The sequence below is a fragment of the Durio zibethinus genome, chromosome 12 (genome assembly GCF_047325235.1).
Source record: "Durio zibethinus cultivar Kanyao isolate XHJ-2024 chromosome 12, ASM4732523v1, whole genome shotgun sequence".
Classification (NCBI taxonomy): domain Eukaryota; kingdom Viridiplantae; phylum Streptophyta; class Magnoliopsida; order Malvales; family Malvaceae; genus Durio; species Durio zibethinus.
In genome coordinates, this window is record NC_143173.1 from 16,148,172 (window position 1) to 16,163,020 (window position 14,849).

Consider the following 14,849-nt stretch of genomic DNA (forward strand, 5'->3'; position numbering starts at 1 on the left):
TTAACCCTTTTTTTTTTCTCCAGCCGACAAATATATAAATTATACAATATATTTATAACAAATTTTCGTCCCATAAAAAAATGATGTTTATACTGTCACTATTAATTAAAATTTGAAAAAAAAAATAGTCTTTCAAATTTTTGAATAAATCAGTTTCGATTATTATATTAGTTAAAATTTAATTTAATTAAATATTAAAATAATTTAATAAAAAGTCAAACTAATATAATATTTTTGGAACAGAAAAATAATAAAAAATTAATATTGTGACTGCTTTCTATTGCATAATACTCTTTAGATTCTTTTTTGTACACAAAATATCATAAAAACATATCTCTAAAAATCCAAATTTATTTTAAGATTAAAGAAATGAAAAAGCCCACCAACCCCATTGTATATATATATATATATATATATCATACAAACATATCTCTAAAAATCCCAATTTATTTTAAGATTAAAGAAATGAAAAAGCCCACCAACCCCATTGTATGTATATATATATATATATATTCAAGCCGTTGTGTTTTCTTGTGAACTGCGATCTCACTTCCTTCAAACTGCAAATACACCTTAAAGCTAAAGGCTGTCTTTTTTTGTGTCTCTCTAAAACACTTTTTTCAATGGCTTATGAAGGTATTCTCTTGGGCATGGGAAACCCACTTCTTGACATCTCTGCTGTTGTCGATGAAGACTTCTTAAAGAAGTAAGTAATCCCATTTTACTTAAAAAATCCAAAAGCTTTCATCTTTCTGTTTTGCTGCAGAGGAAATGGTGAAAGAGGCAATAGAAAGTTAACATTTTTTAATAATTTTTGTCTTTTGGAGATATTTTGTCTTAGTGAGCTTTCATCTTTCTGTTTTACTATAGAGGCATTGGTGGAAGAAACAATCGAAAGTTAGCATTTTTTAATCATTTTTGGCTTTTGGAGCTATTTTGTCTTGGTGGGTCTTTCATAGTTTTCTTAGATCTGTGATGTTTTTATCGGATAGTTTGTTGCCAATGACAGATCTGTAGTGGCCAAGTTTTCATGTTTGATTGTCTTTGTTTTTGTTTTGTTAGTTTTTGGACTGTTTTACTTTGGATGCGGTGATAGTTTTTGGACTGTTTTCTTTTGGTTGCGGTGAAAAAAAATAGGAAAATGATGAATCTTGGATTGAGATTCTAACGTTATGTATTAAAAAAAGAGATGGTTGCAATTGTTAATTTCATTTTTTAGCATTTCTTGTACATAACTAGTGTTTGTTTTTCATGAAAATTGTGATTGACCCTTGAGTTGGTTGGTGGAACAGGTATGATATCAAGTTGAACAATGCCATACTTGCTGAGGACAAGCACTTGCCAATGTAAGTTTCTTTCCGAGTTATCCTGGTCTGTATTTAGCATTCATTTTAAAAATAAAAGCTTATGCCAATGTGGTTCTGGGTGTGTATATCTAGAATGCTCATATTTTGATGATTTATGGAATGAACTTTGCTTGAGATGTAAATTTCTATAGCTAGATGGCGATGGTGTTTAATTTTCTCTAATATGTGAAAATTCTGAGTTATGATAAACTGATTTTATGTGGATGAGTTTTTGAAGGTATGAGGATATGGCTAACAAGTTTGATGTGGAGTATATTGCTGGGGGTAAGTTGGGAAGTTGTTTGATTTGGTGTTTCAATATCATCTTAAATCATAATTGATATTATGTTGGTAGTTTGGTTATATTCCCTATCTTTAAATTTAATGTTGATTTATACTCTTGTGTTACTATAGGTGCGACTCAAAATTCTATCAGAGTTGCCCAGGTTTGCTGTGTCATGGGATTTTCATTTTAGTTGGATTAACATTACTTGGGAATTCATTTTCTTTAATCTCTCTTAATATTGTGTCCCTTTCAGTGGATGCTTCAAATCCCTGGTGCAACTAGTTACATGGGTTGCATTGGTAAGGACAAGTTTGGAGAGGAAATGACAAAAAACTCAAAGCTTGCTGGTGTTAATGTAAGTTCCTATGCATCATTGCTTCTCACTTTTAAGCTTATTGTGTTTGCTTTGAGATTTAATTATGTCTGATCAGGTGCACTATTATGAGGATGAGACTGCACCAACAGGGACCTGTGCTGTCTGTGTTGTCGGTGGTGAGAGGTTAGTTGCTCCTATCGTGCGCTCTGAAATCCTGCTTTGTGCCTGGAATAATCCAATTGCATAGTGCCAACTGTTTTCTATAGAATTTTTGATCAGTAAGCTGTTTTCTCTGTGCATGCGTGGTTGTATAGACACAAACCATCCCATCAATTTACTTTACTTTCCTATTACTCCTAATGAAATGAGCTCCTTTCTTGTCTTCGGGTAGCTGAATCTAAGAAACTTGCATATCTAGTGGTCATATTTTCTTGCTTCTCAGATTGTTTTAGGTAAAAGGAAACTGAAAAGTGTGTCCATCAAGCAGATCTGTGTTATAGATGTGAGGAATGTGGGGAAATTAACCAAATAAACCTGTTTTGAACACACCATGCAAGTCTCAGCCAAAATATTATGAAGTTTATTGTGCTTCTTTTCATGCATAATGCTATGCCAATCATGGTAATGGGATTTTTGAATTTTTTTTTTCTTCAATTTCCGAGGAGCTTGCTAGATTTTATTAGTTTTTATTGCTATGCCTGGACATGAATCTCAACATTTGCTTTTATTATTGGGGACAAAAGGCCATGTCCAAAGGGTAAGGTTTTATTGGTTTGCAGATCTTTTTATATATATATATATATAGACCATCTTTGTAGGCATGCATGCATGTATATACATAATCATTTAGTTCTGAAAGCTTATAAAAATTCTTGCTATAACTGTTGTTGCAGATCGCTTGTTGCCAACTTATCAGCTGCAAATTGTTACAAATCAGAGCATTTGAAGAGACCAGAAAATTGGGCGCTAGGTACCGATATTCTTTCAAACACTTTCTTGTTGCTTCAGCTTCCAACTCTATTTCTTTTTGTTGGCTATGAGATCTTTCCCAGCTCACAGAATTCCCTATTTGATCAGTTGAGAAGGCAAAATATTTCTATATTGCTGGGTTTTTCCTTACTGTATCCCCTGAATCCATTCAACTTGTTGCTGAACATGCTGCTGCAAAGAACAAGGTAAAACTTGTGGACTTAACTTGCAAGTACTTCCATTAGCTTTAATGACCACATATTTTTTACTCGCAATTGGTATAATATTTCATTAGTTTCAACCACCTTCATTATACATTTGCAGGTTTTCATGATGAACCTTTCTGCTCCATTCATCTGTGAGTTCTTTAGGGATGTGCAGGAGAAAGTACTACCGTAGGTTTTATGATCCTTCTTTCTTGATAATGCCAATCACCAGAACTGGAGCTGATGGAGCTTTTTGGTTGCAGGTACATGGACTATGTCTTTGGTAATGAGACCGAAGCCAGAACATTCTCAAAGGTTCATGGTTGGGAGGTAATTATTTATTAATGTTTACCTTGTTTAGTAAGGGTGCTCCACTCTATTTTTTTCTCACAAATTACCTTTTCTTATATTTGTCTTTGATGAACAGACTGATAATGTTGAGGAGATTGCTCTAAAGATTTCTCAATGGCCCAAGGCTTTCGGAACACACAAGAGAATTACCGTTATCACCCAGGGAGCAGATCCTGTTGTGGTTGCCGAGGATGGAAAAGTGAGATTATTCCCTGTTATCTTGTTACCAAAAGAGAAGTTGGTCGATACCAATGGAGCAGGTTATTAGTTATCATCAGTATTTCCCAGAACTCAATGAGCATTAGAATAATGAAATCAAGGAACAAACACAACTTCAATAGCTTTTATCCTGATCATGGCTAGGACGAAATTTGATTCAAAAAGAGCTTATCGGCATTATGCTAGTAATTTATATCGACGCTTCTTTTCCTTTGTGGCAGGGGATGCATTCGTTGGTGGATTTTTGTCGCAGCTAGTCCAAGAGAAGCCGATTGAAGAATGTGTAAGAGCTGGTTGCTATGCATCAAATGTTATCATCCAAAGGTCAGGCTGCACATATCCTGAAAAGCCTAGCTTCAGTTAAAAGCCTAGCACCTCTTGGCTCAGCCACTTATTTTCTGTTAGTTGTGAGAGTTGATCTTATGGCAAATCTGCTCTTGTCCCGTTGCATCCGGTGCAGGAGATTATTCATTTCGGTTTTTTATTCTCTTTCATAGTCATATGATCCCTGAACTTGGTTGAGATTATATGTGATGTTATTTTAGAACAGATGGTTCAGCATTCTTCAAAATTTTCAAAATGAACTAAATAGGGTTCTGATAGGATTCTATTGGAGCATCTTCATGTATGAGTCAGGCTATAATTTGTTGGTCTGATTTCTGAACTTAGTTCATGTTGATGAAGGCATCACTTGTTAATTCAAGCTTGCAGCCAATAAAAAAGGATGCTTCCATCTAAAGCTATTTTTCTTTTCCCGTTGAAGTACTTTCTTGTCATCTTATATGATCCACTTTTTGTTGTATTAATTGGTATACAAACATCTTTTCTTTTTAAGTTTTAACTCATTCTTAGTTATATTTTTTCAGTTCTAGTTATTATAGGGGTGAGTATTAGTCTGATTTAACCCAATAAATGGACAAAAAAATTGGAATTCAATTAAATTAGGTTGGGTTTTTTTAGTTTAGCGGAATTTTAGGTTGAGTGGTTGATTTATAATTTCATTAGTCAATTTGTGATTTTGAAAATCATAAGCCGAATCGATAGAAAAATCGGAAATTATGCAAATAGATTGATTTTTTTTGAAAATGGATCGATTATTTTTGCAAATTATTTTTTTGCTTATTCAAAATCGAAAATTGAAGAACTTAAAAAAATCAATTGATTTATTTCGGTTAGGTTTATTTTGGTTTTTACTCTTTTAATCGGTTGGTTTGATTTTTTAATCAATTAATTTGTAATTGAGTTAATTGATAGAATTAATTGAAATCGATTGACTGCTTACTTCAACGTTGTTATATTGTTATTTTTACTTTTGATTCAATAGTGAATTCAGATTTTTTTTAAATGTTCATTTATAATATAACATATATAAATTATCGATAAATTTTTTAATTTTTTTTGACAAAAAAACACAGAAAAAATGTTCATAAAATAATTTTGAAAGTGTTCAATATAGTTTTTTAAATTCTTATTTTTGAAATATGAAATGTCCATAAACATCCCATTATACCATATGAATCCACCCCTACTCTGCTTGAGCGGACTTTCTACCGGGCTTTCTCTCGGAAGTTTGGCAATATCATTGTTGTTGCTGAGACTCTTGGATCTCAGATCAAAGAAGTTCTCCCCAATCAATCCTGCAATGTGATTTGTACGTTTTCAATCAAATTTACAACGCAAATTGTCCAAACATTCGGTAATTTCAAATAAAAAATTAATTTAAAATTAGAGTGTTTGATTTAATTTAAATTAATTTTTTTAATTCATATTGAATTTAGATATTAAACATATATATTAAATTCGAATTAAATTTTAAATTAAAAAATAAAAAATAAAAAAATTTGAATCAAATTGAATAATATATTTTTATTAATTTTTATATATGTTTTAAATTTTTATAAAATATAAATAATTATTATATATAAAATTATTTAAATATATTAAAACAATATATATATATAATAAATTTTAAAATCTATGAATCATATCAAATTAGATTGATAAAATTTAATTAAAATCTTGTGAAAATTTAATTCAAATTAAATTTTATAAATTTTTATAATTATATATTATTAAAAAAATTAAATCAAATCAAATTATATCTGAATTATTATTATGCGACAATGATGGTGAGATGGTTATTCCGCCATTTGGTTCAATTTATAGTAAAAATATAACCATTTCATTCCATGGAAAGATCTGATTCCTTAAGAACCTGAAATAGCCATTCCCGATTCTATGAGAACGGCTCTTCTTGGCTCATCAAAAATAGAAAAGTATGCTTATTGAACAATTTTGTTTTTGTATATTTAATTAATTGTAATTGTATCCTTGACCCAAGATAATGAACCAATAAAAGAAAATAACCCAAAAAATAATGAACAAATCAAACGGAACCGTAGTTGCTAAATGTGAGAACTGAAAAACATATGCAGTTATTTTTGTGAAATTAAAATATAAACATGGTTTATACGATATATATATATATACACATATAAATATAATTTAATTTGGAGGTCTCGTAAATTCATTTATACCTTTTAGGAGATATAAACCCTAGATGTCCCGTCCCATCAAATTTTCTGTACATCTTTTCATGCAAGTGGTCTAATATAATACACCCAATCTGACCTCACCAAAGCACCAAACATCGTACGTCACACAATTTGCATCAACCTGTTGTGCACGTTAGTCTATTTCCACACTCCCCTGCTAACTTGCACAAGGTGAGTTGATCAAAACCTAGCGTTCTCTTTCTCAACTATTTGCCGCTTGTGAAGAGTAATGTCAAAAGTTTCAAGCGGCTTCAAGCGGTTCCAGGTTTTTTTTTTTTTTCCAATTTCTTTGATAGAATTTTCACTCAAAAAGTTTCAATTTTTTACCTTAAATTTTGCAATTTTATGTAGTTTCAATTGAAGAAAACAAAGAAACAAGAAAAACCCATGTTGGAAAACTTGTCAGAAACATTGAATCTAGTGTTTGAGAGAATTGGGTTTTTGTTATTTTTTATGCTGTACTTTGAAACTTCCATGAACAATGTATGATAAAGGTTAATGTTTTGATTGGTTTATGTTGGTCTTCTTGTTTTGAATCGTTGTTGTAAATGGGAAATGTGGAAATACCAAAATGGCTTAAAGGGTTGCCATTGGCTCCTGAATTTAGGCCAACAGATACTGAGTTTGCTGACCCCATTGCATATATATCAAAGATTGAGAAAGAAGCTAGTGCTTATGGTATATGTAAGATAATCCCACCAGTGCCAAAACCGTCAAAAAAGTATGTTGTTAACAACTTGAATAGGTCGTTATCCAAGTGTCCAGAGTTAGGAAGTGATATGGACGTGTCAATGAATGTTGGTTCTGTTTCAAGTTGTGGGGTTAGTGGTGGTGATGAGGTGGAAGGAAGGGCAGTGTTTACAACTCGACATCAGGAGTTGGGACAGAGTGGGAGGAGAATTAAAGGGATGGTTAGTAGTCAACAATGTGGTGTTCAGAAGCAAGTGTGGCAAAGTGGGCAGATTTATACATTAGAGCAGTTTGAATCCAAGTCGAAGACTTTTGCAAAGAGTTTATTGGGTGTGCATAAGGAGGTATTGCCCTTGCATATCGAGGCGTTGTTTTGGAAGGCGGCTTCAGAGAAACCTATATATGTGGAATATGCTAATGATGTTCCTGGATCAGGTTTTGGGGAGCCAGAGGGTCAATTTCGGTATTTCCATAGGAGGAGGAGGAAGAGGATGTCATACAGGAGGGAAAACTCTGATTGCAAGAAAGATGAGATGGATACTGTAAAGAATTCACATATTGATGAGATTAAAGATACTTCTATTAAAAGTGATTCTGACACATGTTTAGAAACACCAAAGTCATCTACTACATTGTCAACCATGGCATCAGATGAAAATTCTCATTCTAAAAGAAAGAGTGGAAATGCTAGTAATGATATGGAAGGTACTGCAGGTTGGAAGCTTTCAAATAGTCCTTGGAACCTTCAAGTGATTGCTCGATCAGCTGGCTCACTTACACGATTTATGCCTGATGATATTCCTGGTGTTACTTCTCCCATGGTTTATATTGGCATGTTGTTTAGCTGGTTTGCATGGCATGTTGAAGATCACGAACTTCACAGCATGAATTTTCTTCATACCGGCTCTTCAAAAACTTGGTATGCTGTTCCTGGAGATTATGTATTTGCTTTTGAGGAAGTTATCCGCACTGAGGCATATGGTGGTAATATTGACCACTTAGGTATGTGAATTTTGCTCATTTCATATTAAGTCATTGAGCATTATCTGGGGTTGGGTTTAGGAACAGATTGCATGATTTTATTTCATGGTTTAGGGGTTATAGTAGATGTTTTATTGAACTTTATAATCTGAAATTGCTTCAGTTTTATTGCTTACCAATTGTAGCATATGTTAAATACTGTGAATTTTGCTAATTTCTTAGTATGTTTAGACTTAACTCCTTGAAGTAAAATATTTGACACCTATCAGAACTTAGTGGATTGTGGCAACCTTTATATCTTTCTTGTAATTTAGTTTCAGTTTCCTTTATTGACAGCTGCTCTGTCATTACTGGGTGAGAAGACAACGCTTCTATCACCTGAGTTGATTGTCGCATCTGGCATTCCTTGTTGTAGGTGAGTTGATCATATTCTTTTGAAAATTTTATCCTTGGTCTCCCACATCCCCTAATGGTTTTGAAATTCACAGATGTGAGAATGTTAACATTCCATTCTTGGAAAACTTTTGAGGTTTGCTTTGTACAACAGGGTCTGCCATTTGGTGTTTTCTTCTGAATGTTTTGAAGTTCTACTCATGTTTATTCTGTTATTTCTTTAGGTTACTACAGAATCCTGGTGAATTTGTTGTGACTTTTCCGAGAGCCTACCATGTAGGATTCAGCCACGGTAATTGCTTTATAGCTGATTTTAACCTTTATGAGAACCGTTTTGGTTGTCAACCTCCTGACTGGGGATTTGATGCATGCACATATATGTTTTATTGACTATTAGAACTACCAAATAGAAATTGTGCAAAAATTAAGTGACTGTGTGAGTTCTTTAGTGGCATAATTTATTCAAGAAAAAGGAAATTTTAATTTTCTTTCAGGATAGGCACACATTTTAGCCTACCATGGTCTTGTAAAACTGGATAGTGAGGTTTAAAACGCATAAATGAGCTGAAAATGATAGGCATGACTTAACGAAACATACTTACACTTAAAAAATTTTGGGGCTTAGTAAGGGATTGATGAGTTTCACTTCTTCTTGCTGTTTTGTAAATTAATGACTATGGTAATTATGAGAATAATAGTTTTCTTTACTTTTTCTCTTAAATTTTCTTCCTTGGGGGGGGGGGGGTGGGGGGGACGAGGGGATGAAGGAGGACTTCATTGACAAAGTGCTTTGATCTGGGTTGTGGGGGGTATTATTCTATCTAGTTATCATTAGTGAGCAAGGCCTTGCTGAAGATGATCTCATTAACAAGTATTTTTAAAGGTATTTAAAATGAGTTCTGAAGGCGGACGTCTTATTTGCAAAGATCCTTAAAATTTATGTGATGTTAACCTGGAACTGGAATTAGGACTAACCAGAAGTTAACAGTATTTATTTGTATTACAAACACTACGACAATGAGGAGGGGCATTTGGCTGGTCATTATGAATCTGCATCCCAATATTTTCTCAGACACAAACTGTTACTGAAGTCTTTATTCTGCTCTGACAATTATGCTGGGAGTCTATTGTTTTATTTGTTCATCTCATTCCGTAAACTATAGGTAGGAATTTACTGTGGACTTTGTCCTCTCTTTTTAATTCTCATGGTCTTTTTTTTTTTTTTTTGCTAAGCAGGTTTTAATTGTGGGGAAGCTGCAAACTTTGGAACTCCACAGTGGCTTCAAATAGCTAAAGAAGCTGCAGTTCGTAGAGCTGCTATGAACTATCTTCCAATGCTTTCTCATCAGCAGCTGCTATACCTTTTGACTGTGTCTTTTGTGTCAAGGTCAGATTGTATTTATTTAAGCAAACTACTAACTGAAGTTATGCTATACCTGTTAGTTCCGAAACTGCACCATGAAGATTTATACTATCATTATACTAACTGCGTTTTTTAGTTTTTAGAACAAACTGTAACCAATTTTTGGGCACTTTTTTGTTCAAACGGTTTAATGAACTGCATTTAATCCTAAATTACTCATCAATTATGCCGTCTCTTTGTGAATTTCATCAAACTTAGTTCCCTTATAATTAGTGGTGGTTCTAGTGAACATAGAATTTGGCATAAATCTTTGTAGTGTTTTGCATTATTTTTCTAAATTTTGGTTATAATAATATCTATTGAGCTGTCTTGTTGTTTTTCAAGTTTGTTTCACTTAATTTGCATTGATTCCAGGGTGCCAAGATCCTTGCTACCTGGTGCTCGCAGTTCTCGTCTGAGAGATCGCCTGAAGGAAGAAAGAGAGGTGTTAGTAAAGAAGGCTTTTATAGAAGATTTGTTAAGTGAAAATAAATTGTTATCTCTTCTTCTTAAAAGAGGATCAACTTATTGTGCAATAATATGGGACCCAGATTTACTACCTTATATGAGCAAAGATTCTGAGTTGCCCAGTGGAACTGCCACTGTTTCTACAATACTGCAAGAAAATGTTTCTGATATTCATTGTGAAAACAAGTCTAATCAAAACAATCTCTTAGATGAGATGAGCCTGTACATGGAAAATCTGAACTATTTATATTTGAATGATGATGATTTGACATGTGATTTTCAAGTTGATTCGGGAACATTGGCTTGTGTGGCTTGTGGAATTCTGGGTTATCCATTTATGTGTGTGGTACAACCATCTGAGGGAGCAACAATGGAATTTCTACCTGCAGATCATCTTTTGGTTCAAGGTCCAACAGTCTTGGAACCTAAGAATTCCATTTTTTGTCCTGATCTTGATTGCCGTGTTCAGGGCTCAGTTTCAGGTATTGGAGCCCTTTTTACTAATTTTTTGTTTCTCATATTTTTCATCAGTTCCCTCTAGACTTCATATTCTTCTTCACTCTAATTGTCACATACATAGTAGGATTATTTTTGTATAACTTAAATATCTGTTTCCATAAACCTGGAACATATTAGAGAATGATGATACCAGTTATTGTTGTAGTCATGTTCTGATTTATCATAACGCTTTTATAAGTAACATATAATAGATATTTATCAGAACGCTTTTCAATAATTTGCTTCACCACCTTTTTGGGCATGTCAAGTGATAAGTAAAACTAGTGCTTTGTTCTGCAGACAATGTCAATCATGTTGCTGATTTATCTCCTCCCTCCAAGGATGCACCATTACCATCAATAACCAAGTTTTCCGAAGGATGGGACACTTCTAATAAATATCTGAGGCCTCGGATTTTCTGCCTGGAGCATGCTGTTCAAGTTGAGGAGCTTTTGCACTCCAAAGGTGGAGCAAAAATTTTGGTAATTTGCCATTCAGGTGAGATTGGCTTTAGATCTGTCTGCCCCATTATTCTATACATCAAATTAGTAGATCAGCAAGTACATTCTATATTTTGTTGAATTGTTTTAAATATTGTAAAAGTTATCGCATGTTTTGTCACAGTTAATCAATATCCATTTCAGTACTTGCTGCTATCTGATATTCAACCATTCAGTATGTGTTTTCCATGAGTAATAGAGCATTTCGTCATTCTGTTTAATCCTCTTTGTTCTTTACATCTTCTTTCCTGTAATCTCTGTAGATTATCAGAAAATAAAGGCACATGCAATACCTGTTGCAGAGGACATTGGTATTCCTTTCAATTACAATGATGTTCCACTAGGTGCTGCATCCCAGGAGGATCTAAACTTGATCAATTTTGCAATCGATGATGAACATGATGAAATTGGAGAAGACTGGACCTCAAAACTTGGTGCTAACTTGCGATACTGTGTCAAGGTCAGAAAGAACTCTCCATTTAAGCAAGTTCAGCATGCACTGCCATTGAGTGGACTTTTCTCTGATAAATATGTTAGGTCAGAGTTATTTAACATCAAATGGAAGTCGAGAAAATCTCGTTCAAAAGGTAAGTCGAAACACCTATCACCCTCTAAAGCATGTGAAAGTGTTGAAATGAAAGTGGATGAAATATTGGTTGAAAAGCAAGATGGCAACATCACTAAAAATGAGCGGAAAATTATTCAGTATTCAAGAAGGAAAAAAAGAAAACCAGATTATTCTACTGGAGCAGGTGGGGGCCTTAAACTGTTGAAGGATGACCTGCCAAGAGAAGATTCTGCTGCTTCAAGTCAACTTTTTGATGAACATGGTGGAAATCAATCCAAGATAAATGCCAGAAGTGAGTCTGCTCGATTATTTTCATCTTTATTTACTAGTTCAATTCAGACACAGCTTGAGATCGAGACTACTTCAGTTGTTGGAGTTGTACAAAAAGATCTGAGCAAAATTTTGGAGGAATCAGAGCTGGATGATGAAACTTGTAGTTTGACAGCATGTGCTAGTTCTCAAAAGCAATGTGAGATCAAGCTGATGGAGAGAAGCAGTAAGAATAATGAGATTTCTCCAGCTGACAAGTGTTCTAAATGTTGTGTTGTCGCAGCTGATGAAAGATTTGTGGAAAATACTGCCGCAGTTAGTGATGTTTGCAATTCAGTTTCTGAAGGACAGGGTGAGGAACTGGCTGCCAGGTATGATTTGATAAATCTTGCTAAGTCAGCAAGTTCACATTCTGCTCAACCATCTGCTGGAAGATTTGATCCAGGATTGGCGGACATAACTGTTGAGAAATTTTGCATGAACGGAGGGGTTTTTTCTTGTATGACGTCTGATGTTGAGGTGCAGCAAGAAACTGAAGCTACCTCCAGAAATAATGAGGGTATTTTATGTGATAATAAACTAATCAATAAACCTAATTTGGGTTCAGGGTATTTCTCCGCTGGTGTATCTTTGGGAAATGAAATGCAGCCGGAAACCGTCACTAGAGGTGGAAGTCAGGTTGAGCCTTTTTTGAGTTCTCCCACCCTGACAAAGGGGCCTGGTACCGCCTCAATGGGAAATAGATCTGAAGTTCCAAAGGAGCCCTGTGCTGCAGCAGATTCATGTGATGGTACAGTTTCCAAGAATAAAGTACAGAAGCAGGAAATCCAGATTAATGCTGGCAAGGAAGGACTTCACTCCAGTTCTATTATGCCAGTGGGAATTGATCAGCCTACTAGTCTCGCAGTGGAAGAATTTTCTGTAATTTCCAAGAATCCTTGTGCCAACGACCAGCGTCCTGATGTGACCTTAGATGTTGAAGTGTTGCAAGAAATTCAAGCTACAAAGGGAACCACTGGCGATGAGGTTATAAGTTGTTCCAATTTGCCAATCAAAGAAAAGCAGCCTACTCGCATTGTGATGGAAGCTTGCTCCGAGGTTCAAAGGGAGAGCAGTTCTCAAAAGAAGTTGTGTGCTGATGCAACTGCAGATGATGACAGCCATGAAAATTACCTGATTATAAATGAAAAAAATCAGGAAGAATCTGTTTCTTGCTGTGTTACACCTATAAATCAGTCTACTATCTCAATCCAAAAGTACTCGAGAACTCGAATAGAGGGTCATGCTACTGTGAATGTGAATGATGGTGGGGAGGTAGAGAATAGAAATCTTGAGTCTGCTGTGGCAAATTGTAGATCAAGTGCCATGAATGGAAGAAAGAGGAAGAGAGAACAGGAGGAAATACCTGAAAAAGTTGGTGGCAATGGCTTTATTAGAAGTCCATGTGAAGGATTGAGGCCAAGGGCTCGGAAAGATGCAACTAGCGGTGTTAATGTCGACAAAACATCCCAGGAGGAGCTGCCAACAAAAGAGACGAGGAGACCTTCAATTCATACCCAGAGTAAGAAAATAATTAAAAGGGGCTCTCATAGATGTGACCTGGAAGGCTGCCATATGAGCTTTGAGACAAAGGAAGAGTTGAGGTTGCACAAACGCAATCGGTGCCCATATGAGGGCTGTGAAAAGAAGTTCCGCTCCCACAAATATGCAATTCTTCATCAACGAGTCCACGAGGATGATAGGCCCCTCAAGTGCCCATGGAAAGGTTGTTCCATGTCTTTCAAGTGGGCATGGGCTAGGACTGAGCATATTCGGGTGCACACCGGAGAACGCCCATATCAGTGCAAGGTCGAAGGCTGCGGCCTTTCTTTCAGGTTTGTGTCAGATTTTAGTCGGCATAGACGAAAAACAGGGCATTATATGGACTCTTCAGCCTGAAAGTTTGTCATTATAGTTAGGTTCCATCTGTAATGCACTCTGGGGACAAAAGAGGTCTACAGAATCATGTACAAACTCAGAGATTCTGATTTCTGATTAGGTATAGTTTAGGGCTAGACTGATCCTTGTGTAGGTGGGCATTCTCCAATCATTTGAATGCAGTTATAGTGGAAAAACCCCTCTCAGCTTTTGCTTTGTGGATTGTTCTATGGCAATCCCTTTCGGATAGAATCACTGATCCCCTAACAGGAATTATTGGCAGGAGCTCAATCTCCCACTTTCACAAGTGAAGTCTCTTCTTTCCTCATTGGTGGAAGGTCTGCTTGTAGATTTTCTAGTTTTTCTTTTTCACTTTCCTGTGTTATTCTAGCAGTGAACTACGACAATTCTTGTTTAGGTAAAAGAGAAATTATTTCATTCACGTGGGGTAGACAGATTAACATCTATTCCTGGTAAGAGAGAAATTTTTTCATAGACGTGAACAGATTAACAACAAAAGAAAATGAAAAGAAACTCTTGTAGCCTTGACAAAAAATAGTACTTACCGCATCGAAACAAAGTCAAAGTGTTCGAAAATTTTTTCAACATTTATCCACAGGGATACTTCAAGATGATCATTTCTATGCGGACAGATACTGAGATATGCCCTTTAAGGCTATGGTTTTCAAAGCGAATCAGATTTTGAAATAGGATGAAAGTTTTGATCCTCCATTTTTTATGCTGGTGCTATAACATGTGTAGTTCTGCAACCTTGGATGGTCCTCATATCATGAACAAATGATTCTTTTATGGTGAACCTGCATTCTGGGGTGGGTTAAATTCATTTTTATTTTAAACAAAGCATTCAGCAACTGAAAACAAAACTACAAGTTCTGAGAAGTTCTTGGATTGGA

At 35.1% G+C, this 14,849-nt stretch overlaps 2 protein-coding genes across 2 annotated transcripts; both read left to right on the plus strand.

The window, feature by feature from the left end:
* The first annotated feature begins 533 nt into the window (after positions 1 to 533).
* Positions 534 to 4,432, plus strand: LOC111297347 (adenosine kinase 2-like). The gene is made up of 12 exons (XM_022892073.2): positions 534 to 706; positions 1,293 to 1,346; positions 1,585 to 1,631; positions 1,761 to 1,792; positions 1,886 to 1,987; positions 2,064 to 2,131; positions 2,842 to 2,918; positions 3,026 to 3,123; positions 3,242 to 3,312; positions 3,387 to 3,453; positions 3,551 to 3,734; positions 3,915 to 4,432. Exons 1-12 carry the CDS (start codon positions 624 to 626, stop codon positions 4,055 to 4,057), a joined length of 1,026 nt encoding a protein of 341 aa, XP_022747808.2. The 5' UTR covers positions 534 to 623; the 3' UTR covers positions 4,058 to 4,432.
* Positions 4,433 to 6,460: 2,028 nt separating this feature from the next.
* LOC111298035 (lysine-specific demethylase ELF6-like) lies at positions 6,461 to 14,377 on the plus strand. The gene is made up of 8 exons (XM_022892730.2): positions 6,461 to 6,513; positions 6,600 to 7,940; positions 8,256 to 8,334; positions 8,537 to 8,604; positions 9,549 to 9,699; positions 10,090 to 10,664; positions 10,981 to 11,178; positions 11,444 to 14,377. Exons 2-8 carry the CDS (start codon positions 6,797 to 6,799, stop codon positions 13,954 to 13,956), a joined length of 4,728 nt encoding a protein of 1,575 aa, XP_022748465.2. The 5' UTR covers positions 6,461 to 6,513; positions 6,600 to 6,796; the 3' UTR covers positions 13,957 to 14,377.
* Positions 14,378 to 14,849: the final 472 nt, after the last annotated feature.